The sequence below is a fragment of the Bombyx mandarina genome, chromosome 09 (genome assembly GCF_030267445.1).
Source record: "Bombyx mandarina strain Sakado chromosome 09, ASM3026744v2".
NCBI lineage: Eukaryota > Metazoa > Arthropoda > Insecta > Lepidoptera > Bombycidae > Bombyx > Bombyx mandarina.
In genome coordinates, this window is record NC_143216.1 from 1244706 (window position 1) to 1264717 (window position 20012).

Consider the following 20012-nt stretch of genomic DNA (forward strand, 5'->3'; position numbering starts at 1 on the left):
ACGTATGTGGCACAAGCGTCGGTTCCAAGCACTCCTTAGTCTTGTTAATTGTGATGGCTGTTGAAAATATGGAGTAGGACAAAAAGAAAACTCTATATCTCATAAGCAAGGATCGAGAAGAAAACGCTTTATGGAACTCGGGTCATCCATCGGACTTTAGAACAAAATAAAGAAAGCGAGCCAGAAAATGTATTCTTGTCTTTCACATATCAAAGGCTTTCTGCCATCTGCCAAGAACGTATTATGAGCTTCTTCGGATACATAATGCGGTCTCCCAGATATTAATTAGAGAAGCTCATAATTTTGAGTCGCATAGAAGTCAAGTGCGCCGTGGGCAAAATACCAGCCAGATGGTCAAATCTGGTAAAGGAAACGGTTAGTGGTAGTCTATACCATGCGGTTCATGCCACCCATGACCGAACACTACGGAGGAAAGCCAACATGTGGTCGCAATCCTCAGCAGTGAGGGAACTATGAAGAAGAGAGAACTATCAAAGATTATCGTAGCCTATAGAACGGATGAAGAATTTTACCGTCCACTATGAGACACAAGGTTCTAGTTTCAAATATATTACAAAACTTCTCCGAAACGTAAATGCTTCAAATGTCCACGCTAAATACCTTTCTATTAAAATATACGAACAAAATTAATGAAATTTATATTTATTTATGAATTCTCGATACTTGAAAATAATATTATAAGCAACATGAGTTTTACTTACTACTGTAATATCTGTGTTACGTTTTAGTATGCGAAGGACAATTCCAATTCGTGTATCAATTCCATACGTGATAGCAATATTCAGTGGTGTGAATATACAAGGTGTTATTGCTGGGCCTGAAAACGTAGATTGTTGATCGAATTTACGACACAGTAGACATTAAGTGGTCACCGTAGCACCATACATTGAACGATGAATCCAGAAACACTTCAGACATGAGGTGATCTTGCAATCCAGAACTCATGAATGCTTCGCAGCAGATATGATGCGGTAAGGCGTTACTTACCCGTGTGAACTCACAATACGCCTCGTCACCTCTGCACTTCATTTAGCTGTATATTTTGAATTAGAGAAGCAATTTCGTACTATTTTTTAAACTATTGCATAGTTTTTATCCTGAGATTTGAGCGCTGCGACCGAATCAAGAAATTCCGTAACGAAAATAAAACCAAACACCCCCCACTCCGCTTACCATGTAGCTCACGTTCAACACATACACACGTTGCGCTTATGTAGTGTTTGTCAATAAGCGCTCGGCGTGACGTCGCACTGCACAAGCCTCATGAAAAATCTGTCCATCTCTTTCTCGCACTGTCTAGCTTATGAGTGTGGAGGGGACAGTTAATGTTTTGCTTTAGTTAATGTTTATAAATATAGCGTGGTCTTATTTTATTGTTGTTTGAGTTATTATTGTCTAATAATAATTGCATAAGTTGATAAAAAATGCTATGCAATAGCTTTTCCGCGGCAGTCCCCGAGTGCCGCACGTGTTTTTATATAGCATTTGCATAGCACCTAGTGTTAAGTGGCCTACCCGTGCGGGCTCACAAGACGTCCTACCACCAGGAATTACGCAGATTATAATTTTTGCGGGTTTCCTTCACCGTGAATGTCAATCGTGAATTCAAACCGTGATTGTCAAGTACGTATTCATTAGAAAAATTGGTACCTACCGCGGGATTTGAACAACGACACAGTCGCATCGTTCAATACGAATGCACCGAGCGTCTTGTCCTTTAGGCTAGGACGACTTTAGACATTAATTAAAAGATAAAAAATGTATTATATACTTTAGTTTTATGTACGGCTTCATTCGCAACCATACAGATTTAGGTTCAGAGCTCGCAAAATATATATTGACTAAAACGTTACGCATTTATAGTTAGCCAAGCAAATGTATATTATATTCTAATTATTTTAAGCTTTCGTGGTAACTTACAGCCTAACAATCCTGTTTAACCGGCTCTTTTTTTTGCATAGACGGGTGGACGAGCTCACAGCCCATGTTATATGGTTATTGCGTAAATGCCGCCACCCACCTTGAGATATAAGCTCGAAGGTCTCAGTATAGTTACAACGGTTGCCCCAACCTTCAAACCGAAACGCATTACTGCTTCAAAGCTGAAAATAGGCAGGGCGAATGTTTTGAAGTCGTCGTGGCCTAACGGATAAGACGTCCGATGCATTCGTGTTGAAGCGATGCACCGGTGTTCGAATCCCGCAGGCGGATACCAATTTTTATAATGAAATACGTACTCAACAAATGTTCACGATTGACTTCCACGGTGAAGGAATAACATCGTGTAATAAAAATGAAACCCGCAAAATTATAATTTGCGTAATTACTGATGGTAGGACCTCTTGTGAGTCCGCGCGGGAGGGTACCACCACCCTGCCTATTTCTGCCGTGAAGCAGTAATGCGTTTCGGTTTGAAGGGTGGGGCAGCCGTTGTAACTATACTTGAGGCCTTAGAACTTGTATCTCAAGGTGGGTGGCGCATTTACGTTGTGGATGTCTATGGGTTCCAGTAACCACTTAACACCAGGTGGGCTGTGAGCTCGTCCACCCATCTAAGCAATATAAAAAAAAAAAAGGGCAATGGTGCCTATCCGTGCGGACTTACAAGAGGTCCTCAAGTAGACTCTACTACTCTAGTTCTGTATTATATTGTTCTATATTATTGTGTATAGGTATATAATATTATACCGGAGAACCGATAGCGGGTAAGCCTCCCTCTGGGTGTACCGTCGACTTGCTGAAGGTCGCGGGAATTAGCTGGAAGCAGGCAGTGCAGGATCGGTCGTTAAGCAAGCCTTAGAGGAAGCCTAAATCCGACAGTAGATGTATTTGGCTGAAAGATGAATAGGCATAGCACGGCATTCTGTAAGCTTTTATGTATGTTCTTATTTCAATAAAGTTTTTACTAAATATATAACCGATTGGAAGTAAGCCACGTTAATTGTTGGCAAGGGAAGTACTCTGCAGAACTGTTTGAGATGATTTCTTTTTTTTTTGTTACCGTCGAACCACGCTATATTGGAATTCATGCCTACTTATTAAAATTGCCGTATTTTTAGGCATAATTTTTTCCATACCTCAAAATACGAGAAGGGAAGTCAATCTCCTCGTCGATTTTACATAACAATATGTTCCTCATCAGACGAGATTCGAAGAGTCATGAGAGATGGGTAGCAGCTTGAGTGTGCCCTTGATATTATCGATATAAATAAACCAGCATCAGTTTGATCTTTGTCCCATCTGACGTGGAAAGCGAGGAAACAATTTACGAAATTAGAAAGAAAGTGAAGTGACTATAAGTCCTAGTTGTATATATGCTTGTATTTTTAATCCTCTTTAAAAATACCCATGAATGTTACAAAAAGTGAACATTTTATTTCGGTTATTTATGTTTCGTAAGCCCTCGTCGCCAGGATTCATTACCCGGCCTATGATCCGTCAATGTCACCCGGACGGCTCCTGGAACACGGCACAGTTTGATGTAACGAAAATTTTAACAAAAAATTTGGTGTGCAATCAATTATTTGGAACCTGAAGAATTTAAATGTTTACATAATCATGTGCCATCAAAATTGGCAAAGTTGACTAGGCAATGAGATCCATCATGTCAGATCCATTGTAACTTGAGCGACAGGAGGTTTTAGTCGGTTCAACTCCGATATACCCCGCCCGCCATCCCCATTGGAGGGTGGGAGTCCGGCGATTTACTCCTGACCAAAAAAAAACCCACTAATATGCAAAATAATTCTTTTCATTTACCAAATGTTGTGAAAATTTAACATACCTACTATTTAATGTTATCAATTGGATTTACATTTTGTCTTACGTATTCAAAACAAGCAATAATGTCATTAATGTAAGCATAAGTCAACCTAAAAAAAAAAAAAAAAAAAAAAAAAAAAAAAAAAAAAAAAAAAAAAAAAAAAAAAAAAAAAAAAAAAAAAAAAAAAAAAAAAGTCAACCTGTTCAGCCTTGGGATTAAAGTAACTAATAAATACTTTACTTTATTTATTTATTTATTTATAACTTCTTATACTAGAAAGTATAAAGGCGGACTTAATGCCATAGGCATTCTCTAACAGTCTACCTTAGGGGAGTGCAGAGATGAAGCTTGGTAGGTGTAGTGTGTAGGGGATATTACTTAAACATATATTATGTGTATATATAACATACATAATACATAGTACTTAAATAAATACATATACATAAATATATAGATATATATAAATATATACATATAAAAACATATATAAACAAATATTATCAATTAGATGACTCTGCTAACTCTCTGAGAAACAGTTCTCGAACCTTCGTCTTAAACGCTTCACGTGTAGTGGCCGACCTTATTTTACTTACTGGTGGTAGGACCTCTTGTGAGTCCGCACGGGTAGGTACCACCACCCCGCCTATTTCTGCCGTGAAGCAGTAATGCGTTTCAGTTTGAAGGACGGGGCAGCCGTTGTAACTATACTGAGACCTTAGAACTTATATCTCAAGCTAGTTGGCGCATTTACGTTGTAGATGTCTATGGGTTCCAGTAACCACTTCACACCTGGTGGGCTGTGAGTTCGTCCACCCATCTGAGCAATAAAAAAAAACATTACTTTACTTATAAATACCATATCTTATCTTTAGAATTCCAAATCAAATTTCAAAGCATGTTGTAGCGTTAGAATCCAGTGCTATCTCGTCTGTTCTATTAGAATAATCTTGTTATTAAGTTTAATACCAATTTCGATTTAACTATCGCCGATCTGTGTGCTTAGTGCGAGTTTTTTAACGTTCTCGATAGCGTAAAAGTTAACTGAAATTTGTATGGAGTTGGAACGTTTGCCTACGTTTGGGACTAGGGGCGCTATTCCTACTGCATACAAATTTGAGTTAACTTTTACGCTATCGAGAACTTTTCAAAACTCGCACTAAGCACACTGACGTGTGAATTTTGTTAACGATGAAAGCTTGCTTGGCTTGTTTCGGTCTATTTAATAAATTATACGCATAATATTTGTGTATGATATATCATAATCTATAGGCATTTCGTGGTCGTCGTGGCCTAACGGATAAGACGTCCGGTGCATTCGTGTTGAAGCGATGCACCGGTGTTCGAATCCCGCAGGCGGGTACCAATTTTTCTAATGAAATACGTACTCAACAAATGTTCACGATTGACTTCCACGGTGAAGGAATAACATCGTGTAATAAAAATGAAACCCGCAAAATTATAATTTGCGTAATTACTGGTGGTAGGACCTCTTGTGAGTCCGCACGGGTAGGTACCACCGCCCCGCCTATTTCTGCGGTGAAGCAGTAATGCGTTTCGGTTTGAAGGGTGGGGCAGCCGTTGTGACTATACTGAGACCTTAGAACTATATCTCAAGGTGTGTGGCGCATTTACGTTGTAGATGTCTATGGGCTCCAGTAACCACTTAACATCAGGTGGGCTGTGAGCTCGTCCACAAAACTAAGCAATAAAAAAAAAAAAATGCAAATTTATTTATTTAAGAAGCCAATAGTACAAATATTCAAAAGACAGGTTACAACAAAAAGTGTTGCAACAATTGTATACATTGAATAAAGATATTTGTAAATTTGTGTGTCGGTCACTTTTTGTTGTCACCTTTCTTTTGAATCCGGCTCTGTTAAACCAAATCAAAATTCTGTATAACCTCTAGTGAAGTGGATTCTGTTTTGGATTCACTTAATAAATAAAAACAGAACTAAGATGTTTTACATCTTTTTTTTTACCTACCTATGCTGATAGCCTTGAGAGGTTATTTCAGCGTTACCCTAGCGTGTAGGTGAGCTCTCGGGACTCAAATCGGAAGTGTTGCTAACACTGGCCCTAGCAAGAGCAGTGCTTCGCAGAATCTACCACCGGATCGGAAACGCGACCCACTGAGAAGATCCGGCGAAAAAACTCTGTGGGCTGTGTCTATGGGTTAATTTAGTCGTCGAGCCCTTCGTCGCAAGCGACTGGTTCGGCGAGGACGGTGACCGGTTTGCATCAATTCATATTATTTACATTTGTCGTAGAAGGCGATAACAAAACGAAAAAATACCTTCATGCAGATATAAAAATTTAATTTTAAAATCAATTATGACTTTTATTCGCGCAAATCACAAAACTTCCCGAACAATGCTCCATTCGAATAAATCCGAACCCTGTATTTTTAATAAACGAAATCCTATTGAAAAACTGTATCTATCTCATTGAATTTCGAAGCGGATTTTCAGTGATTCGTTAGCAAGGCCGGCATTTTATTTGTGCAGCGACTAAAACTAACATGAGGGCACGGGCGACCCGCTCTGAATATGAGTCGTCCCGTGTACCTATTCAACAGAATATACTTACAAATATTCAAAGAATTCTGGCTAACCGCCGAAGAAAAAACCTATATTACACGTCAATATAACCCGGTTCTGGGCTTCACAGTTGAGTCGCTGGCACTCCGTTACACCATACATAATTATAGCGTTACTCTCACGAATCAGAAACTAATTTTTTTAAGGTTCTCGGGATAATAGCTGTCGAACTATTATATTTATTTCATTGAATAAAAAAAGGAATAATAAAAAGAGACGGTCCTGTTCGCACGTCTCTTTTATTAACATTGGTATGGCTTATGAGCTGGCAATGGAAGTTCGGGAACGGGCGAGTGTGCAGATCTGTTTTTTCCTACCTAGCTGAGAGCCTTGAGAGGCAATTTCAGCGCAACCTTAACTAGTAGGTGAGCTCACGGGGCTCAAGCCGGAGTGATGCTAACACCGACTGTAGCAAGAGCAGTGCTTCGCAGAATGTACCACCGGATCGGAAACGCGACCTACTGAGAAGATCCGGCGAGAAACTCAGCTAGCTGTGTCTACGGGTTAATTCGCTCGCCGAGCCCTTCGTTCGACGAGAACTGTGACTGGTGCTTGTGGTACCTAAAAGCACCGTTAATGGATCGGGAGGATCCGTAATGACGTGTTTTGGGCGACGTCGACTGTTTACCATTCGGTCTACAGGATCGGGTATGTGGTTTCTAGGGGCCACGACAAGAGGGTTCTCATGTCGTGCCGCCTTCTCGAAATGGCGCAATGATGCCGACTGTAGATACTTACTGACAGAGTCGAGCTCCAGGTCATCGTGAAACAGATCGTTGCAAATTAAACGCGCTATGCCATATGGCGACAATTTATTTTTAGAATAAATGCGAAGATGCTCTACATTATATAAGATTATTAATAAATTAAAAGATTTGACAATTCACATTTTAAGAGCTACGATTTCATTGTTAAGGCAGTGATAAGTGATTGTTTTTGACAGCCAGTGACAGTTATTCTTAATAAACTTGACACTATGTAAGGCTGATGCCTTTTAGCTTATACAGCCAATTTATATATAGAATGGAATGAATAGAATAAATAATATTTCTATTATCCTTCACACATAGAAACCTAAAGTTTCCTAAACCGGAGCCAAATACAATGAAGAATAAATACGAAAATAACAAACAATAAAACCACATGTATTATTTAGTTATTTATATGGATCCCGAACCGCGTACAACGGTGGGACAATAACCAGCCGCCGAAACGTCACAAAGCATTATGAGCAGGCTTCAAAGCCGCGCCTCCCGCCATGAATATAACCGACTGTAGTGGGCTATGAATGATACCGTCAGGGCTGGTCGAAAACACGGACGAGAGCGATCAATGAAACGTTGATTTAGCCAGTAGTATGACAAGCCAAATTTATTCGAAACTAGCTGACCCGGCAGACTTTGTAGTATCTCAATCGATAAATAAAAGATCTAAGCTTTTGTATAAAATAAACTTAAAACACACAAAAGGAATCCGTCCGACAGGGGACACATCAAAGGAAAAACAAAATTGTTATTTTTATTTAATTCCGAGCATTTTCATATTTATCTACCTTTGAAACCTTCTCTGGACTTCCACAAATAATTCAAGATCAAAATTAGCCAAATCGGTCCAGCCGTTCTCGAGTTTTAGCAAGACTAACGAACGACACACGATTCATTTTTATATATAGAGACTATGGGTTAACGCTTACGAAATTTTAAGGAGCAATGTTGAAATTTTTATACATGTTTACCTACGTCATTTACACTCTAATTAATCGCCGTGCCAAGCTAACTTGTTCCCAACATAAAACTTAAGAAAAAACCTGTATAAAGATAATACAAGCACAAGATCGATTTGAAAGTTTTATTTACGAAACCCAAGCATCCAACACTATGATTATAACATAAAACTAAACAACAATGTAATGAACATGTACGAAATCATTAAAAAGTGTTCAAGAAATGAGTGACAATATGCTTTCACAGTTAATTTGCCTGGACTGTAAAAAAGTAGTGTAAAAACCGTCTATAATTCACAACCCAGACTTCTTCACAGTAGCGGAGAATATGTACCGCTACGCTACCACAATAATAATAAAGCTTATTATTTGACATTTTATGTAGTATTTATGACGTTTTGTGTTCCTAAATAAAAAATATCGACCGTATTCTTTTATGAAAACATAATTCGTTCACGATGTAAAAAGCATGTATCATACATGTTATTTTCCCCCTACCTATTCGCTAGTAGCCTAAGGGGATATTGCTGCTACGCCCGGACGGATAGGTGAGCTCACGGGCTCAACCTGAGAATTTGCTCACCCTAGCCCTAGCAAGAGCAGTGATTCGCAGAATCTACCACCGGATCGGAATCGCGACCCACTGAGAAGATCCGGCGAGAAACTCAGTGGGCTATGTGTAAGCTCTGACATATATATTATGAAATTTTCCTTTATATGAGTAACCTGTATATGAGGCCCGTTATAATGTAAAAATACATTGTTTGGCATTGTCGTGAGTAGAGCTTAAACTGGCTCGTTCTTAATAAAAAATTTATCGCTAGATCGTCTGCCTTGAACCACGCTGTTGCTTATTTTAATAGCATTGTGGTAAAGACCGCAGCTACCACAACATCCAAAGTTACACGCGAATGATTTTCACGTTTGTTTCGGCCAGGTATTATTTAGCTATTTGTTTTACAAAAAATATATAATCTTTAAACATAATGACAAGTCTTTGAAAGTAGTGATTTTTTTTCTATATTGGTTTATGTGATGCATGTTGGCACCAAAGCAGTGAGGTGTCTAAAAACTGCTTTTTGAGAAAAGTAAATAAAGCCAGTAAGAAAATAATTATTTGACACATTTAAATTCTACTAGATACTAGTATGCTATCTAGTAGCATAACACGAATTAAATATTATATCTTATATATATATCTATATATCTTCTATCTATATATCTTCTATATATCTATATATCTTCTATCTATATATCTTCTATATATCTACATATCTTCTATAGTTTCTTTTTCTCTGTTACTCAGACGTGAACTTGCTCATGAACTACCTGATGTCAAGTAGTTACCGGAGTCCATGGACATCAACAACCCCTTTGTAACAGCCGCAACCCACCTTAATACATCAGTTCTAAGTCTCAGTTCCAAAATACAACGGCTGCCCTACTCTCCAAATCAGAACGCATTACTGTTTCGCTGCAGGCGGGGTGTTGAGGGTGAAAAGTCTACAAAATTATCTATATCCTATCTTTCTACATAAATTCTATCTAAATTATTAGTCTACTGATTTAAGTAGTCGTGTAGTTCCGATTTTTAAGACGAGACATTAGGACATTATATTTGTCACTTCCACCTTAGGGATAGGTCCCAAGCTCTATTTTGTGTTCAAGTTGCTCTAACCACTCAACATTAGACCGGTTTTGAATTTGGCCATTTATCTCTTTAAATGATTGATACTAAAAAGTCTGTATTATTTAAAGGTATGAACGAAATGTATGGATGAATGACAGATACAGAATGAGAGAGAAAGGTAGATGTCGTGTTAGAAAGTAAGAGAGATGGCGAATGAATGTTTGACGTATAGTTTTCTTTTAAGCGAGAGGAGAAATGAGGGTAGTTACCCGACGCAACGGCGGACTGACGTAACTTGGGAGACGAAAGACGTGTGTATTTTATTTATTTTGTTATAATAAAGACCGGAATTAAAATCAAGTTTGTGTGAAGTAATTGTTCGCGACGGACATGAATAAATGTAGAACAGATATTGTTCACGACGGACATAGATAGTTTTAAAAGTAGATAGAAAATATAGTTATAGGTTGGCTGTAAAATAATAGGAAATGTCCGTAACAAATAAATGAATAGTATGTTAAAATAAGTTAAAGAATAAATAGTTATAATAGAAAAATGTCCGTAAAATAGATAGTATGTGAAAAATAACTGTGAAATAAATAGAGAGAATAGAAATAGCTAAAACATAGAAATAAGTTAATTCGTACATATTGTAAATATTATTTTGTAAATAAAGATTGGTCCTCGTGGTCTTTAATTTGGCGTGGGAACGCGGGAGCGAGTCACAATACGGGCGAGCGCTAATGGAGCGACCAGGCAAACAATAGGCGAGCGAGGCGGCCGAGAGAACAATAGACGCCCACCGTGCTCGGACTCATAATAGCGCTGGACGAGTGCGCGTGGGCGACCATAAATAGAGGGCCTACCTCGCTGCAAATTCAGTTCGAGACAGCGAGCCGACGAGTCAAGACCTCTCCGGAAGAAGAGGAGAGAGCCAACCGAACAAGAAAAGACTCGCTCCTACGCCCTGCGCCGGTCAAGCCACGAGGACCGTGTGAACGCCATACTTGAAGCCTTAGTTATTTTCCTCGAACCAATCCCAGCACCCGTTCCGCGACAGCCACTGCGGCAATACTCGAGCCACCACGTTTCAACGAGTAAGAAGTCTAAAAATCACACGTGGTGGCCGAAACCTGAGCGGTGGCCGTCCGGAATATTGGTCCTTCGAGAGCCGGATTCATTTGGGGAAGACCGAAGAAAATCGAAATTTGAAGATAGAAGAAATGGTGCTCACACGGTCCGAGAAGATGAGGTCGTCGCGCCTTGACCGGCCCGGCAACGAAGCTGTCTCGGGCTCAACATCGCAAGACGCACAGCAACGAGCTGTGACGGCCGCGCCGCGTTCGGGAGTGACGCAGGGACCGCCACCGATGGCGGCACCCTCCTCCCAAGTGGAAAAGTGTCCGGGAGTGCCGCGGGGCTCACAAGCGATGCCCCCCTCCCGCCATATATTGCCTACGCAATACTCGCCGGCGTCGCCAACGGGACCGAACAGCGGGGTCTGTCGTCGAGTGGTCAGACCTCCCAGCACCGCGACACCGGCAACAACTTCAGGCGACGCAGCAACGGAGAGCGTCGTATCCGCGAGCCAGAACAGAAAAGAGTCAGCGCTCACGGCCAATCCAATTGTACACGGGTCCCACATCACGGACGCCGCTGCCAAAATCTCGACGACAGAAGAAGGCTCCACACTCCGCGACGGGATGGCGCCACCAGTACGAGGATCTTCGAGAAAGTCGAGTCAACAGTCACAACGGCTGTTGCTTATGGCGCGCCTCAAAGAAGAGCATCTCCGCGCCAAGGAAGAACAAGCCCGACTCCAAGCAGAGCTCGCCGCCGCCCGCATCTCAACATTAGAAGCCGAAGCGCTCGTTGAAGAGGAGGAAGATGCGCGCACAACACTCACGGAGGACGAGAACGAGCAATCACAGCGCATCGATACATGGCTCAGTCAACAACGATCGATCGCGCTACACGGAGTCGAAGAAAGAGTAATGCAGCCAACACATGGATCACCAGCCACCATCGAGCAACCGCAACTGGAACTTCCCGCACCAATAGAACAGCTGAAGCTACCGGCCCCTGCCGCGGCACCGATTGCCGTACCTGTCGCACCGAAGAGCGACATCGCCGAACTAGCAGCTGCCATCGCGACGGCCGCCCGCCAAGCCAGGCCCGGACCATCGCATCGGTACTACGGGGAGCTTCCAGTGTACAGTGGATCGCACCAAGAATGGCTCTCCTTCAAGGTCGCCTACGCCGAATCAGAGGACAGCTTCAGCGCCGCAGAGAACACTGCGAGACTTCGGCGTACGTTAAGAGGAAGAGCAAGAGAAGCGGTCGAAAACTTGTTGCTTGCTGCATTACACCGAGCCCGCCGAGATCATGCGGACTCTAGAATCGCGCTTCGGACGTCCAGAAGCAATCGCCGCAACGGAGCTGGAACGACTGCGCGCGCTGCCACGCTGCACGGACACACCGAGGGACATCTGCGTATTCGCGAATAAGGTGAACAACGTCGTCGCCGCTCTGAGGGCCCTCGACCGCGTACATTATATGTACAACCCGGAGCTCACCAACATCACATCAGAGAAGCTGCCGTCCACTCTACGCCACCGCTGGTTCGAATTCTCAGCGACTCAACCGGCGGGAGAACCGGACCTCGTCAAGCTGTCGCGCTTCTTACAGCGCGAGGCGGACCTGTGCAGCCCATACGCACAGCCGGAACCAGAGACGAGAGTGGAGAACACCAGCGGTCGGCGGAAGATGGTGAACATGCCCCAGAGGACGCACACCACGCAAGCGAAGGAAGAGAGGAAATGCGCAGCATGTCAGAAGCCGGGGCACATCCCACAAGATTGTCCCGAATTCAAGAGAGCAGCCGTCAGCGAGCGCTGGGATACGGCGAAGCGCGAAAATTTGTGTTTCCGGTGCCTACGGTTCCGGTCCCGGGGACACGTATGTAAAAAGAAGAAGTGCGGCGTCGACAGCTGTGAACGCACGCACCACGAGCTGTTGCATAAGAAGTCAGCATGGCAGAAACCAGCAGAGAAGGAAGAGGCGGTCACCTCGACGTGGGCCGCAAGCAGTGCGACAGCCTACCTGAAGATGGCGCCGATCACTGTCATCGGACCGGCGGGAGAGGCAGATACGTGGGCCCTGCTGGACGACGGGTCAACGATCTCGCTGATTGACGAAGACTTCGCGAGACGAGTCGGCGCCAAAGGACCGATTGAACCCCTCTTCATCACTGCCATCGGAGACAACAAGATAGACGCAACACGCTCACGACGCGTCCCGCTGAAGTTATGCGGACGCACGGGGAACCGCAAGAACTGAATCTACGGACAGTCAACAGCTTAAAATTAACACCACAGCGACTGAACGTCGAAGTCCTCGCGTCGTGCCATCACCTCACCGACCTCCGCCATCACTTCAAAACGAGCTACGCCTCGCCGAAGATACTGATCGGCCAAGACAACTGGCACCTGCTGGTGACGGAGGAGATGCGGACGGGACGACGCGATCAACCAGTGGCGTCTCGTACTCCGCTCGGGTGGGTCGTGCACGGAGCACACCCGGGAGGCAAGAGACAGCGCGTCAACTTCGTGGCACACACGACGACGGTCGACACGAACATGGACGAAGCCCTCAGGCACTACGTCGCGATCGAGGGACTCACCGTCGCCGCCAAGACACCGAAGAACGACCCAGACGAGCGCGCGCTGAAGATCCTGCGAGAGACCACTCAACAGCAACCCGACGGCCGCTACGAGACCGCACTGCTGTGGCGTGAGGAGAGCCTGAAGATGCCCAACAATTTTGAAGCCGCGCTGAATCGCCTGACGTCCGTAGAGAAGAAACTGGAGAAGGATCCAAATTTGAAAGAGCGCTACAAGCAACAAATGGACGCACTGGTAGCGAAAGGATACGCCGAAGTAGCTCCGTCGACGGGGACGAAGGACCGAACCTGGTACCTGCCACACTTCGGCGTAACACATCCAATGAAGCAGGAGAAGCTTCGCATTGTGCACGACGCCGATGCGAAAAATAGAGGGAAGAAGCCCAAACGACTTCCTGCTCACCGACCCGGACCTGCTGCAGTCGCTGCCCGGAGCGATGATGCGCTTCAGGCAGCACGCCGTAACATACATTGGCGCGTTGCTCTGGATTCGATGAGCAACGCGCCGCCCTCGTCGCGGTCATAGGAGAGGACCTCTCGCTGCCGCGCGTCGTGGCTACGATGCTCGGCAGCGACGCGTCCTGGAAGGCGATGCTCGACTTCTGCGAGTCCACCATCTCGCAGAAGGAGGCGGCGGAGCGAGAGAGGGAGAGCTCTTCCCTTTCCGCACCGATCCGTCGCCGTCGAGCCGGGGGCCGGAGGCGGGAATACGCCCGTACGTCCCGGCCCCTGTGGGTGGCGGCCTCCCCCCGGTGAAGGTCAAGGGGCGACCTGAGGGGGTGAGGCCGCGCGGCGCGCTACCAGCACTCTAGCGCGCTGCCGTGGAGTGAATAGAGCGACCGGTCGACGGTGTATCGCGTCCCGACCCGGCAGGCTGGTTCTGGTCCAGCGGGGTATTCCGGGACACCAGCGGCACCGTCTGGGCGGCCCGACGGGCTGCCGTACCGAGACGGCCGACGTTTCAGGGCCTTCGATTCGCCTCGAAGGCTCCGTCGGCTGGGCGTCCTTGGGGTGAGCCGCGCCGTCTGGTTGTAGTGTTGACCGCGGTAGCCCCCCTACCTCATCCGGGTTCTGACCTCGGAGGGGATTAGGCGTCCGAAGCGAGGACCGCGACGCGCTCCGGTACTTGTGGAGGGAGGACCCTTCACGAGAGCCCACAGAATACCGGACGAGGTCCATCGTCTTCGGCGCGACAAGCTCACCTGCAACCGCCATCTGCGTGAAGAACCGACTGCAGTACCCGGACTCCACCGACCTCAAGCTCCACACGTACATGGACGCCAGCAAGTCCGCCCACGCCGCCGCGTTGTACTGGCACGTGGAGACGCCCGACGGGGAGATGAGGACCTCCCTCGCCAAAGCCCGAGTCGCACCCGTGAAGCCAACACCGATACTGCGTCTCGAGCTACAAGCCGCCGTGATGAGCAGCCGCATGGCCGCGGCCGTCACGGAAAAACATTATAGAAAACCAGACGCGAGAGTGTTCTGGACAGACAGCGCCACCGTACTGACCTGGCTACGAACGGGGTCGAGGTCGTATCGACCGTTCGTCGCTCACCGCATTACAGCGATAGAAGAGAACAGCACTGTGGAGGAATGGCGCTGGGTCCCCACAAAGGAAAATGTCGCCGACGACGCCACTAGAGAACTACCCGTCGGCTTTGAAAGAAACCACCGCTGGTTCATAGGCCCGGAATACCTAAGACGGCATCCGGATGATTGGCCCGTACAACGGACTGCAAAAAGGGCAGAAGAGACGGGCGAAGAGAAGTGCGCAACGCTCGCCGTGAGCAGAGAGAGCCTCGGCGAAGCGATCCCGGACCCAAGACGCTTTTCGAAATGGGAAAAGTACCTGCGTGCAACGGGGCGAATACTGCAATTCGTCGACCTATGCCGCAGAAGTCGCGAGCGCACTTATTACAAGAGGACCAGACGGAACCCGCGCTCGGACCCGACGGGGGAGAGAAATATAAAGAAGACGACTTCGAAGACCCCGCTGAACACACCGCGGACGCCAGAGCAAGCAGTCATTCAATGGAAGACTTTAGACGCCGACACGCTGCGACGAGCCGAGATGCTCATTTGGCGACAGAGCCAGCGGGCGGCCTTCGAGGAAGAGATTTTGACGCTCCAACGAGGGAAACAAGTATCCCCAGCGAGCCGACTGCGAAACTTGTCCGTAACTTACACGGACGGGATATTGAGAATAAACGGACGCATCGGCAACATTGAGGGAGCTGACGTCATCACCTCGCCTCTCGTGCTAGACGGATCCCGACGCGAAACGAGACTGATGATAGACTTCATCCATAGAAAGATGCACCACGCCGGAACCGAAGCTACGATCGCCGAGTGCCGACAGTCGTACTGGGTCTTACGCCTACGCCCAGTGACACGGAGCGTAATCCACAACTGTCTTCCGTGTCGTATCCGCAAGGACACACCACCGCGCCCAGCCACGGGCGATCACCCACCAGGCAGACTGGCACACCATCGGCGACCATTCACATACGTGGGCCTCGATTACTTCGGACCGTATCAAGTTACCACCGGCAGAAGCACCCAGAAGCACTACGTGGCCATCTTCACATGTCTCACTACGCGTGCGGTGCATTTAGAACCGGCAGCGAGCCTCAGCACGGACTCAGCGGTGATGGCACTCCGGCGCATGATCGCGCGCCGGGGAGCTCCGACGGAAATATGGAGCGACAACGGCACCAACTTACGGGGTGCCGACAAGGAGCTGCGCCAAGCATTGGACAAGGCGACCGAGCATGAAGCAAGCTTAAGGCTTATACAATGGCGCTTCATCCCACCGGGCGCGCCTTTCATGGGCGGCACCTGGGAGAGAATGGTGCGGGCGGTAAAGGCCGCGCTCTCGGCCACGGAACAGCCGAGGCACCCGACGCCCGAAATATTTCATACTCTGCTAGCAGAGGCAGAGTTCACCGTAAACAGCCGACCTCTCACCCACGTATCAGTGAGCGCCGACGATCCCGACCCTCTGACACCGAACCACTTCCTGCTGGGAGGCCCGGCGCGAGTCCCCGTGCCGGGCAAGTTTGACGACGCCGACCTCATAGGGCGCGCACACTGGCGCGCAGCTCAACGTCTGGCAGATGTGTTCTGGAGTCGCTGGCTCCGGGAGTACCTGCCCGACCTACAGAACCGGCGGGAGCCCCACAGCCGCGGGCCCGCCTTGAAGATAGGCGACGTCGTAATAATAGCAGACGGAACGCTCCCACGGAACACCTGGCCACGTGGGATCATCCGGGAGGTTTACCCGGGGGCCGACGGCATCACACGAGTGGTCGACGTGCGCACCGCCGGCGGTATCCTGCGACGCCCGGCAAAGAAGATCATCGTGCTGCCCACGATGTCCGCCGCTCACCAAGGAGGATGCAGCGACGTGAACGACGCTGCACGGCGGGAGGATGTTCGCGACGGACATGAATAAATGTAGAACAGATATTGTTCACGACGGACATAGATAGTTTTAAAAGTAGATAGAAAATATAGTTATAGGTTGGCTGTAAAATAATAGGAAATGTCCGTAACAAATAAATGAATAGTATGTTAAAATAAGTTAAAGAATAAATAGTTATAATAGAAAAATGTCCGTAAAATAGATAGTATGTGAAAAATAACTGTGAAATAAATAGAGAGAATAGAAATAGCTAAAACATAGAAATAAGTTAATTCGTACATATTGTAAATATTATTTTGAGAATAAAGATTGGTCCTCGTGGTCTTTAATTTGGCGTGGGAACGCGGGAGCGAGTCACAATACGGGCGAGCGCTAATGGAGCGACCAGGCAAACAATAGGAAGAAGGGGAGGTCGTCGTACCCCCTGTGGGGGGCACGGAACGGGCCTCGGGGCAAACCCCACTGCCCGGGACGAAGCTCCCTGCCACATAGGGCAGGGGTGAAATAATGCAGGGAGGTTTTGGGGATAGGTACGCTGTTCGCTGCGTGTTCGGCGGCAATTTACATCTATATATACTTATATATAATACGATGGGCAGTCTGGTGACGGCTCGATGCCCGCTCATCCTCAAACTCCGGTCGATATCGACCCCCAAGTACCGGACGCTGGATCTAAACTCGACATTAGCGCCACGGAGACTGAGCTGTCCCGGGACGACTCTTGTGCGGACCGGACCGAAGAGGATAGCCGCGGTCTTCCCCACGTTGACCGCGACCCTCCATCGGTCCAGCCACTGGGGCAGTAAGTCCAATAACCTCTGCATCCTCGAAATGGCCGCAGAGGGGAAGTTGGATGACGCGAAGTAGGCGCTGTCGTCGGCAAACAGCGCCAACTTCACGTCGGCTTCCCAGGCTTCGAGGTTGCCCTCGAGCGTGGGAATATCGTTGGTATAGAGAGCGTAGAGGAATGGTGCCAGGACGCTCCCCTGCGGAACTCCGGCCGTGACTGGGCGCACCGACGACTTGGCGCCCTCGACCGCGACAAGGAAGGATCTTCCCTCCAGGTACGACCCCAGCAGTCGCACGTAGGCGTGCTGGAGGTCCGTGTTCTGCAACAGCTTGTGGATCAGTCCCGCATGCCAGACACGGTCGAAGGCCATCTCGATGTCGAGAAAGACTGCGGCCGTGACTGCGCAAGGCGATAACCTTGCCCAATTTCCAAATTCCCAGGAAGTGTCCTGTGAACAGAATGGAGTTGAACAGCCGTGTCATATATGACACGACCGTTTCAGGGAAGTGGAAAAAAGCGAGGGAGGGAATACCGTCCTCGCCCGGCGCCTTGCGCCTCTTCATCCGCTTGATGTTGAGGCGCAATTCGCTGGGAGTGATGAGATCACCATCTCCCAACGGTGGCACCGGGGAGGAGAGTAGGCTTGCTACGCTCTCTTCCACCGATTGGTGGAATGCGGCCTCTGAGGGCGCAGAGTCATTAGGAGCGAACTGCCGCTCCAGCATTTCGGCCAGGATATCGGCGCGGGCCTGAGCCGAGAAGCATCGGTTGCCCCTCTCGTCCACGAGTGGACAAGTCGGGGCAGGCCGATTTGAGAGCTGGCGACAAAGCCGGTGAAGGGATACTGAGGAGGGGTCCTCGCGGGCCTCCTCGATCCTCTCCTGCCAGGCATAGCCCCGGAAGGTGCTAATCTTTGTCGCCAGCTCCGCTTCCAGTTCATTAAGCTCGCGCTTTATCCTGGGACAACGAGCTGTCGCCCAGAGCCTCCTCAGGCCCCTCTTCCGGCGAATAATCGCCTTCAGATGGGCCGGGAGTATACCTCTGGGCCCGCCGCTGGGCACAAGAGTCGTCGCCTGGTCGATCGCTCCCCTGATGGAGTCAACAAGGCGGGTTGCCGCATCGTCGACCCCATCAGGGGTGTTGGGGTCCTGAATCACGGGAAGGTCGACTAGTCGTCTCTTAAAGAGCTCCCAGTCGACCTTCGGTCGTAGGGGCGAGATCGCAACCCGGGTGAGCCCCATTCCCAGTGTCACCAGGATAGGGAGGTGTGGGGTACCCAGGTCGTACAGTGCCTCGATCGTTACGGGGCACCGTAGCCCCTTGTGCACACACACGATAGCGCGCGGCGGTCGGGACGTGTGTGGGTTCGTCGGGGCCGACCACGGAGTAGTCGCCCCTATCGGCATCTTCTAACAGCCGCCTGCCCACTGCTGAGTTAAGTCGGGAGCCCCACGCGACGTGCTTCGCGTTAAGGTCCCCGACAAACAATAGGCGAGCGAGGCGGCCGAGAGAACAATAGACGCCCACCATGCTCGGACTCATAATAGCGCTGGACGAGTGCGCGTGGGCGACCATAAATAAAGGGCCTACCTCGCTGCAAATTTCCGCCCGATCCACTAACGGTGCTTTTAGGTAATTCAAGCACCGGTCACCGTTCTCGTCGAACCCGTCGCTTGCGACGAAGGGCTCGACGAGTAAATTAACTCTCAGACACAGCCCACTGAGTTTCTCGCCGGATCTTCTCAGTGGGTCGCGTTTCCGATCCGGTGGTAGATTCTGCGAAGCACGACTCTTGCTAGGGTTCGTGTTAGCAACGTCATCAGGTTTGAGCCCCGTGAGCTCACCTACAAAAGTTAGGGTTACGCTGACATAGCCTCTCAAGGCTCTCAGCTTAGGTAGGAAAAAAAAAAAAAAAAAAAAAAACTGCAAATTCAGTTCGAGACAGCGAGCCGACGAGTCAAGACCTCTCCAGAAGAAGAGGAGAGCGCCAACCGAACAAGAAAAGACTCGCTCCTACGCCCTGCGCCGGTCAAGCCACGAGGACCGTGTGAACGCCATACTTGAAGCCTTCGTTATTTTCCTCGAACCAATCCCAGCACCCGTTCCGCGACAGCCACTGCGGCAATACTCGAGCCACCACGTTTCAACGAGTAAGAAGTCTAAAAATCACACGTGGTGGCCGAAACCTGAGCGGTGGCCGTCCGGAATAGTAATCGACTGTTTTATTTTCCCAAATCGAATCCTCCTCCTCCTCCTCCGTGCGTCGTATTCCTGAGTAGTGCTGAGGGTCGTGACCTTTACGGAGCACTTTTGTTAGGACTATGTTCTTCCATTCACCCCTGTCCTCCGCGCAATGGATAGCGAGATTGATGCTGG

The 20012-nt window shown here is 47.9% G+C and overlaps 1 protein-coding gene and 1 long non-coding RNA gene across 2 annotated transcripts; both read left to right on the forward strand.

The window, feature by feature from the left end:
• Nucleotides 1-3893: 3893 nt before the first annotated feature.
• On the forward strand, nucleotides 3894-19695 carry LOC149502285 (uncharacterized). Its single transcript, XR_016323515.1, has 2 exons — nucleotides 3894-3977; nucleotides 19536-19695. It is a non-coding gene; the product is annotated as an uncharacterized LOC149502285 (long non-coding RNA).
• LOC149502286 (uncharacterized) lies at nucleotides 10154-13670 on the forward strand. Its single transcript, XM_089729634.1, is given in 4 exon segments — nucleotides 10154-12088; nucleotides 12090-13053; nucleotides 13056-13427; nucleotides 13430-13670. Coding segments are annotated over 4 exon segments (2568 nt in total). The 5' UTR covers nucleotides 10154-10960; the 3' UTR covers nucleotides 13534-13670.
• Nucleotides 19696-20012: the final 317 nt, after the last annotated feature.